Source organism: Alosa sapidissima, chromosome 22 (genome assembly GCF_018492685.1).
Source record: "Alosa sapidissima isolate fAloSap1 chromosome 22, fAloSap1.pri, whole genome shotgun sequence".
NCBI classification, from domain to species: Eukaryota; Metazoa; Chordata; class Actinopteri; order Clupeiformes; family Clupeidae; genus Alosa; species Alosa sapidissima.
The window spans coordinates 14,681,443-14,691,442 of NC_055978.1; the positions used below are offsets into that span (position 1 = coordinate 14,681,443).

At 48.9% G+C, this 10,000-nt stretch overlaps 1 protein-coding gene across 1 annotated transcript in view; it reads left to right on the forward strand.

Moving 5' to 3' along the window:
* Positions 1 to 1,645: 1,645 nt before the first annotated feature.
* nav3 (neuron navigator 3) overlaps positions 1,646 to 10,000 on the forward strand; it is a 165,656-nt gene continuing 157,301 nt past the window's right edge. The window contains 1 exon segment of the mRNA XM_042078849.1: positions 1,646 to 2,377. Within this exon segment, the coding sequence (XP_041934783.1) occupies positions 2,081 to 2,377 (297 nt within the window). The 5' untranslated portion in view covers positions 1,646 to 2,080.

Sequence of the window (10,000 nt, forward strand, 5' to 3'; positions counted from 1 at the left end):
GGGAGAACCAACTGAGGGCACCTGTTTTCCCCCTGAACAGTTAATATAGGGACATGTCAGGAGCTCAAAGGGTGTCTTTTGAACTGTGCCTCACTGTTGCCTGAGTCAGACTACTCCAGTCAAGACGATCGGGTTGTTAGAGTGGATGAGATACAGTGCTTACTAAGGGCTTAGTTACCGGACGGCGTCTGAGCTAGAATGTTCCGGTTTTCTGGTATGATTCGGTGAAATCCTCCCTGCTCTTACGCGTCCCAGATGCTAAACTGAACCAGATGGGAACTCTCCATCGTACAACTTTCACTTCGCTCTGATGCCTCACACACTGAGGCCCGTTGCCGTTTAAAAAAACAAAACCACCATCCCACACTTAGATTTAGAGCGACCATACACCCCCCCCCCCCCCCCCCCACACACACACACACACCACACACACACACACTACACACACACACACACACACACACTGTGACTTGATGACAAGCCGGTTTTGAACCGGCACCACGGACAGGAAGAAAAAAGGGGGGAGAAATATCTATTTAGTGATCAGTGAGTCATTTTCCTCCAGGAAGGAAAAAAAAAAAAGAAATTAATCTCTTCATGCCTTTTGCTTGTCATACAGACAAGACAAGCGTGAGAATGGCCTGTTTGAATGGGAATGGGTTTATGAGTTTAATAGGCATTAGCAGGTGGTTTGATTCTGCTGCTAGCCATCAGTCTCACCCAAAGCACTGGGGGTGGCGTTCCTCCGTGGTGCTTTCAGATGCTAGACAGACCCCGACTTCCCAACATCCCCCTCAGCTCTGTCCTCTGTGCTTTCACACACACACACACACACACACACACCACACACACACACACACACACACACACACACCACACACACACACACACACACACACACTCACACTCACACTCTCTCACACACAAAGAGAGAATGTGCATTTGTAACACATAAAGCATTGTCCTGAGGAACGAGACAAACTGCTTCAGTGTAGAGATCATCTCGGAAGTATTATTTTAGTCGAGAGAAAAGCTGACGAGATTTTATTTTTGTCTTTTAGCAAATGTTTGTTCTGAACATAGCAACACATCCGATTTCTTCATTCTTTGATTGAAACTTTAACAGTGGTCTTTTATGGCAGAGGCCGTGTGAGCCAGCAGCACACAAGAGAGAGAGAGAGAGAGAGAGGAAGAGGTTTCTGTGTCTGTCTGTGTCCAGCCCTCGCTGCTAGTCTATGGGAGAGCTGTTTTGACAGTTGGAATCAGAGAACTACACGTTCCTGTGGAATGTCCTCCAAAGAAAGAAAGAAAGAAAGCGAGAGAGAGAGAGAGAGAGAGAGAGAGAGAGAGAGAGAGAGAGAGAGAGAGAGAGAGAGAGAGAGAGAGAGAGAGAGAGAGAGAGACAGAGAGAGAGAGAGAGAGAGAGACAGGTCTGTGTAATCATAGGCATTGCACACTGAGCGGTGGTTACCTTCTAGTGAAGTTCACGCCCCTGAGAACTGTTTGGTTTTGTAGTAGAGTGGGAGGGAGGGAAAAAAATAGAGAGCACAAGGAGGAGAGAGAGAGAGAAAGAGAGAGAGAGGAGGAGAAGCCTCAGAAGGAGGAGGGCAGAAACCGAGGGGGGAGTGAGTTGTGGAGAAGCCGTCTCAGTTTCCTCTCAGTGCCGCTCACGCTGTGAGCAGCAGAATGACTGTGGCTGCGCTCCTCCTGAAGACTGAAACGCCGCGTCTCTCTCTCTCTCTCTCTCTCTCTCTCTCCCTCTCTCTCTCTCTCTCTCCCTCCCTCTCTCTTTCTCCCCCTCTCTCTCCCCTCCCCGCCTCCTCTTTGCACGCCTTCTCTACCAGACGTCAAGGAGGAGACACTGGACTCTTGTTTCTCTCTCTCTCCCTCTCTCACGCACACACGCACGCACACGCACACACACGCGCGTTCGTGTGGGAAACTTGGAGAACGGACTCCTCGGACTCCTGTTTTTTGTTTTTCTTCATTTTTAATTTTTTTTTCTTCCCCACCCTCGTCTTTGACTTAACATCTCCACGTGTCCAGCGTTCCACGCGTCCGACGGACCGGTCAGAGCACCATGCCGGTGGTGGGGGTGGCGTCCAAGCTCAGGCAGCCCAGCGTCGGCTCCCGGCCGGTGCACACCGCTCACCCCATGCCCAACCTGGCCCGCAGCGGCGCCGGTGCCGGCATCGGCGTGGGTGTCGGCGGCGTCACTCAGGGTTACCACGCCCCCACTCGGGCCCCCACGGAGGTGAGGGCCAGCGAGTCACCCCTGCTCTCCTCCTGCCAGCTGTCATTCAAGGGCCAGGAGTACCAGGAGCGGAGGACTCCACCGGCGCGCAGCAGAGAGTCGGAGGAGAGTAAGATCAGCAAGGTCAGTGTGTCAGGGGGAGAGCCGAGAGGGGGAGAGGGGGCACCACTCAGCTGGAACTGCTTTCCAGTCACGGTATACAGACACACACATGTGTGTGTTTGTGTCTCTGTGTGTGTAGTTTTACTAATGTCTACTAAGTCTGCCTTAGGTCTGACTTCTGAGGTCTCCGTGTGTGTGTGTGTGTGTTTTTATGTGAGGTGTTTGGGCTAGTGATTCACTGTACAGGTGGATGTGTGTGTCCTTGAGCATGCCTTTCTGGTGTCTCCTTAGTCTGATTCTCAGCGTAGGAACTGTGCTTGTGTCTTCAATTAGAACTGGACTGGACCTCCCGAATGAAATGTGTTCTTAATCATAGGTGCTGCAGGTGTCCTTTCCTTTCAGCACAGTGGAGCTTGGCAGAAGGCTTGTATTTCCATTAAATTGTATGACACTTTTTTTTGTTTTTACAGTGTTCATTTTAACCTTTTCATGATTCCATTTAAGTAGTTAAAGGAAGAAAAACAAGGCTGCTCCTATTTTGTCTCATGTTAGATTCAGTCAGCATATACTTTGCATATCCTATCATAGTGTGCAAATGTGCACGCGTGACTTTTATTATTTACTCTGTCTACCTCAAGCTGACATTACAGTAATTGAAAGTTATGTCTCTCTCTCTCACACACACACACACACACACACACACACACACTGACTTCCACATGCATGGGGTGGAGTAGCTTGTTGGGTTTTTTTTTTTCCGCTGAGGCTATTAGGATCTCTATCTAAGCAATAATCCATGGTGGATGTTTAAGAGGCTGACAGGAGGGTTGGGGTGAGTGTGCGTGTGTGTGTGTGTGTGTGTGTGTGTGTGTGTGTGTGTGTGTGTGTGTGTTTGTGTGTGTGTGTGTGTAGCAGCGCGTAGTAATTCCAGCTACCTGAGAGGCCCCCTGTGAAACAACCTGACCTGCACGCAGACCTCCTCCCCACCCCTCCTCTGTCTTTCTTTCTCTGCGGTCAACACCCCTCGTTCCCACCCTACCACTCACTGGAGTACCGTTTCAAGATAGATCGCTAGCCTTCCTCCCCCAACAAGTTTGATTCTCAGGCTTCTCCCCTTATTTTAAAATTGCATGGTGAGAAAACTCAAGCAAGCGATAGCCACACACAAATCGCCCTAAGTGCTTTCCCATACCAAACAGGGCTGCCAAGGTTTTCTGGGAGTGTTTTAAAATGTTTGGCAGCTCAAAAAAAAAATGGACCAGTGGAAGAGAGACAGAGATATAGAGAGAGAGAACGAGAAAGAGACTGAGAGAGAGAGAGAGAGGAAGGGAAGAATGTGATAGACTGAGATCAGAGTTAGAGTTTGAGAAGGGGAGGGAGGGTGTTTCCAGCATGAGGAATTCAAAAACTCCCGCCAAAATATTTTCAGTTGAGGTGCCTTGCATCACGAATTAAATCGGGGCTTCCTGTTTGGTCAGTCCTTCCCGGCCGTTGTCTTGTTTACTGCTCAGGTTTTGACGGACGCTCGCGACCGTTGTGCTTTTCTTGGCGTTGTCAGCTGCGGCGGTTAACAGGCTTTAGCAGTTTTCTTAACCGCCAGTAAATGCCGGAGCACTTCAAAGCCGGATCAGCGGCTCACTGCTCTCAGACTCCAGCACCGTCATGGTTATTGTGTTAAGGTGCTACAGGGGCATGACTGTGTGTGTGTGTGTGTGTGTGTGTGTGTGTGTGTGTGTGTGTGTGTGTGTGTGTGTGTGTGGGAGGGAGGTCTGGGGCCAGGGCCAGGGGGGAGTGCGTCCCTCCGTTTGGCTGTTCACCGTTTGACCTAATGCTCGGTGACCCTGGCAAGATATTCCTCCTGGTGGCTTCATTACCAAGTCATTCCCCCTGATTGAGCTCACCAGTGGCTTCTCATGTAGCCCCACCAGGGAGCAAGTGTATTTGTACACCACCGCCAACCCTACAGACACACACACACACACACACACACACACACACACACACACACATACACATAAATGCCTTACCTGTTCTTGCATGTCCTTTTTGGTGCTGGGGGGTGGGTGGGGGGTCAATTAGTCACCCATGGGTGGTATTGAGCATGGGATCTCAGGGCTAATCCCCTGTCTCCTGCAAAGTGTAGGAGGGCCGCGAGCTGCCATGACTGACAGGGAGGGAAGGTTGAGCGTGAGGCAGAGAGAGAAAGAAAGAGAGAGGGAGAGACAGAGGGGGGGGGGGGGGGCACTGATTAATGCGTGCGCTGTGTGATCCAGTGAAACGGGGCTCAAGTAGATTGGTCGTGTGCTAAGAGAGACACTTGCTTGTGTGGACATGTTTACCTCAGTATAAACGCAGGGCAGCACGCAAGCTGCCCTTAATGTTTACTGTTTACTGAGGACTCGTGAGTTCAGCATACTTGTGTGTTTTTTTCTAAAGCTCCTTTTTGGCCTAATGAGGAGGGAAGGAAGGAAGCTACTCTCGTGGCAAACAGCAAATGTTTATATCCCTGAGCGGTCAGAGACAGATGGTCAGCACTAAGTGTTTTGCAAAACCCAAGGAACTTGTGATCAAGTCTTGTATGTTTATCCAAATTCTAAGCAAACACGGAACGCCACCTGACGGCCTTATAACTGTAAACCAATAAAAAGGCTTCATAACTAATAAAAGATCAAGAGCGTCAAGCAAGGCCATTAAAATGGGTGCTTTTCTTCCTCTTGGTGTTCAGAGATGTTCTGTCGTTTTTATCTTTTAGATAGATCATTTAGTACACAGCAAAAGTGAGTCTTGTGATTGTGGTCTGGGCTTGAAAATAGCGATCATTCTTTGGAATGTTTTTTTGGTTGTTTTGTTTCTATTTAAAATCTGACCACCTCTTTGCCCTCTGAAGGGACTCGTTAAGTGTTCCGCTCTTGTGACAGTTGGTTGGGCAGTCCCCTTCAGGTATGCCTGTGAAAAAAACAACATGACTAAAGGACATATTTGGCTCGCTTTCTCATTGAAATGTGACCGTGTAAGAGTCTTCTGTTTGTGTGGACATAGTGGTATGCATGAATAGGCATTTGTGTGTAGTGTCGGGGCATGTGTGCGTTACATTTGTTTGTTGTACTGCTGTAAATTCCTGTGCGTGCGTGTGCATGTGCGTGTGCGTGTGTGTGTGTGCATTTGTACATGCTCATGTATCTAAGAGTATGTGTGTGTGTGTGTGTGTGTGTGTGTGTGTGTGTGTGTGTATCACAGCATCTCTCGCTGAAAACACTTCCACTTCTCCTCTCTGCTGGTCCTCCTGTACAGGGATGGATTACTGCACGGGCCTACCGGGCCCAGGCCCAGGGGCCCAAGTGGTCAGGGGGCCCTGAAGCCCAAGCCTTTGCATGGAATCATTGCCTCAATATCAACAAATCAGGATGTAGGCTATGAATATGATTGAATTAAAGTATTGGCCATCCCCAAAATGCACCAGAATACAGGAAATCACATCAAACAAATTAAAAATGTTTTGGGGGAAAACCCCCCCTCCCACATATGCGACAATTAGTGGGGGGCCCTTAAAACATCTGGGCCCAGGGGCCCGAATGTTCATAATCCACCCATGCTCCTGTAGCACCCGTACTTGTCCATGAGATCTTTCAGCTGGCGTGTGTGTTTTCGCTGGGCACCATGGCTTGTGTGTGTGTGAGTGTGTGGGCACCTTGGCTGGCTCAGCGTAAGCGCGGGCAGTGCCACCCTCTCTGCTGATTGAGACAGTAGCCGGGGTTGCCGCTCCGCCTCCACAGCGGTCTGCTGACAGCTGTCCGGGGCCCCTGCGGCACAGCCGAGACGCGCCAGGGGTCATTTGGGCCTTAATGAACTGCTACCCGTCTGCTCTCTGATGGACAGAACACTCCGTTCTCTCTCACTGTCCTCTCTCTCTCTCTCTCTCTCTCTCTCTCTCTCTCTCTCTCTCTCTCTCTCTCTTTGAGGCTCAGTCTGTAACTGAGTCCTGGCAGCTTCCCAGTAATTGAGTCAAGTTTGTGGAGTGGGGAGGAAAGTTCCCTAATTTTTCTGGGTACTTACGCTCAGCCCAGTGTGTGTGTGTGTGTGTGTGTGTGTGTGTGTGTGTGTGTGTGTGTGTGTGTGTGTGTTTGTGTGTGTGTGTGTGTTTCTTTGCTTCTCTCTTGCCACCTGCTATATGGTGCTGATTTGAAGTCAGTCTGAGAGCGGCTTTGGCAATAAAGAAATGAGATCTCTCGTCACTGTTCAGGGGGAAAGACGCCATATGTGTTCTCTCTATCCAGAGCTGTGAGATAAGACGCTGGATAAATCTCTCTCTCTCTCTCTCTCTCTCTCTCTCTGTCTCTATTTCGCACACTCACACACACACACACACACACACACACACACAACCTTACACACTCCTTCTTGCCTCACTACTGCCTGCTAGATCAAGCAGAGGAGCTTAGCCATTTGTTTGTCTTGCACTTTGTCCAGATTTTGTCCAGAGTCCTGGATGCAGCCGTTGCAGTCGTGGTGTCAGGAGGTTTGAAATTGAGCAACGGTGCGAATTCCCTGAGAGCAGCCAAGTGGGACTGTGTTAAGAGGCCCCCTCTATCTCTCTCTCTCTCTCTCTCTTTCTCTCTCTCTTTCTCTCACTTACTCACTCACTCCCTCTGTCTTCAGAGACAACAGTTTAGCAGTGTCTGTCTGACCCAGGATCTCTGTGGCCCTGCTGGCTTTAATTTTGCCCAGAGGCAGTAGAACAGTGAAACAGTGAGACGGTGCCTTTTGGCCATGCTGATGCTCCACATGTGTCCTGTGTGTTGACAGCCTAGCCCAGTCGCCAAGGGGACAAGATATCCACCACACACACACACACACACACACACACAGCGTCCCTCAATGCTTCTAAGGGAACTATATCGCATGGCAGCTCCCCTCTTGCTTGTTATGTTACATCCTGCCGCTGTGGCCTTATAAGGATCCCCTTCTCACGACACAAGATTCAGACAGTGCGTCCAGGGCGAGCAGGAGCCAAGAGAATTCACATCACAGCAAATGCGTACTTCTGGAATTTATTTTCGAGTGGCCAAGCTACTGACCCATGACCACATGCATGAAATCTCATCTCCCCTCATTTAAAGGCCTCCTTTGAATCTCAGTCGCCTGATTGTTTGCAATCATTTCTTGTATTGCTTATGAGATATTCATCGCTGGCCCATATAAAGCACTGTATGGGAAACTACTTCACTTGTGTGTGTGTGTGTGTGTGTGTGTGTGTGTGTGTGTGTTGCTTGAGGCTGATTTGACCCAGTAACCCTCTGGGAGAAGGATAGCGGTGTATCGGTGCATGCCATCTTTCACCCCCGCTTCGCTTGACTATGTGCAGATAGTTCTGGGTCGAAGCTCTGATAAGCGCGCCCAGCTGGGGGGGGGGGTGTACGGCGGTTGGGGCAGGGGGGGTGGTGATCTGTGCAGCGGGGTGCAGTGGGAGCCTCTACATGGATCAGCATGCAGACTCAATTGCCTGCAAGGGTGGGGAATGTAAACATGACCAGGGACTCACAACGGCCAGAACTCAGACGCAGAGGGAGAGGGGAGGGAGGGGGAGAGAGAGAGAGAGAGACAAGGGTGTAGGGAAAATATGACATAGAGACAGCAGAGAGAGGGGGAGAGAGAGAAGCAGTAAAGACAAAAACAATAAGAGAGGGAAAGAGAAAGAGATGAGAGAAAGAAAGGATAGACTGAATGTGGAAAGAAAGAAAGATTGGGCCAATGTAGAGATGGAGGGAGAGAGGGAGAGAGATGCAGAAAGCACGGAGCGTCTGCCAGCATTTCCCAGCAGCAGGAGGAGTTGGCGGGGGTATAGAGGGTGTCTGAGCGTGTCGGAGCCATGGGTGGTCTGGCGGACTGGACTCCTTATCTGGAAGTAAATGAGACACCCGGGGGGGTGCAGCAGAACTCTATCCTCTTACACAACACACACACACACACACACACACACACACACACACACCTACACACACACACACATATACACATACACCTCCTTCGTGGTATATGCCATAACCAGCTTACATACTGTACATCGTCTCTATCCAATAATCCAGTCACAGCTGTGTGTTATGCTATAGTGTGGTATATGGTAATCCTCAGTGCTGTGGTATACCACTCCTGTTTAGTTCATAATGGAAGATGAATCCAGTATAATACTACACTTGGTCTCCTCCTGATGCTGTTTGCATTAAAGGAATGGATGTCAGTTTCTATATGTCTTTTTTTTAAGAGTAGTAAGTAAAAGCTTCAAAATTAGTCATATTATTTAATACCTTTAAACCTTCACATATTATACAGTGGCTTAACAGACCTTAAATGTATCCACAACAGATGACAGTAAAGCAGGAAAGTATTACCCAGTTTGGTGTTGTGGGTGTGTTACAGTGGGTTTGCAGTAACGGACCTGCCCAGTGACAGGTCACGGGGTGAGCCAGCGAGAGAACGCAGAGAGTGCTAACAGTGTTTACGAAACAGGCGCTCCGCCTCACAAAAATAGCCGCGCGTATATAGACGCATAAAATCCGCCGGCAAAGCTCGGGCTTAAAACAGGAAGAAAAACACGAGGGGGTTGCAACAGACAGACAGGCGATCCGCGTCGTCCACTTTTTCAGAGCCATCCTGTTTTCACAGTTGGAGCGGGCAAACAATCGAGACAGAGAGAGTGTCCACAAATAAAGCAGCGGGGCCCCCCCTCAAGCTCAACCAGGCCAAAAACCGGACAAGGGGATCTGAAACAAGCCCAAACAGAGCCCCATCCTCCTTGGGTCAACCAGAGTGGGAAGTGGATGTTTATCGCAAACAGAATCAAGACGACGAGTGCGCGTGCCTCTCAGGAGTGGTCCCTTGAAGTCTACGTTTGCGTCTCCCTGGACACTGCTTACATACGCTAATGGGAAATCACTTAACTCAAAGAAGTTATTACATAAGGAGGTTGGCCACTTCCTACCTAATATTGGTAACATATAAGCAGTGAAGACAAGCTCTCACCTGTATGTGTAGACAAGAGCATCCATCAAATAAACTAGTTTTAGTTGTAGGGACCCATGACTTAACATTTTCAGTAACGTGACCCAGGGCAGTGTTTTTCATTGTAAAATGTGTTTTGTTGAAAAATGGGTCCAAATTTAAAGTTGCACAAGCGGGCTATTCATTAAGGCCAGTAATGATTTTGCGAGATCAAAGATATAGCTATTACATGATGTGAGAGTGTTCCTTTCTGGTACTTGTTTGGTGTTTTTCTTTCTTTCTTTCTTTCTTTCTTTCTTTCTTTCTTTTCTTTCTTTTCTTCTATGAAATCAGTAATCTATCCATTTAGTCTCACTGTGCAATCTTTTTGACATTCTTTCCCTCCCCATTATTTCTTTTTTCTGTGTCCTTTTCTGCTCCCTGTTTTTTTGTCTTCTTTTTCATCCCTTAGTTCTTTCCTCCCCCAACCTCTCTCTCTCTATCTCTCTCTCTCTCTCTCTCTCTCTCTCTCTCTCTTTCTGCTTCTTTCTGTGCCTTCTCTCTCTCTGCTTTGAAGATGTCTTGATGACTCAGACAGAGCCAGTGCGTGCACCTGACCTAAAGTCTGTGTGTGTGCACGCATGTGCACGCATCATTGTACACAGGTGC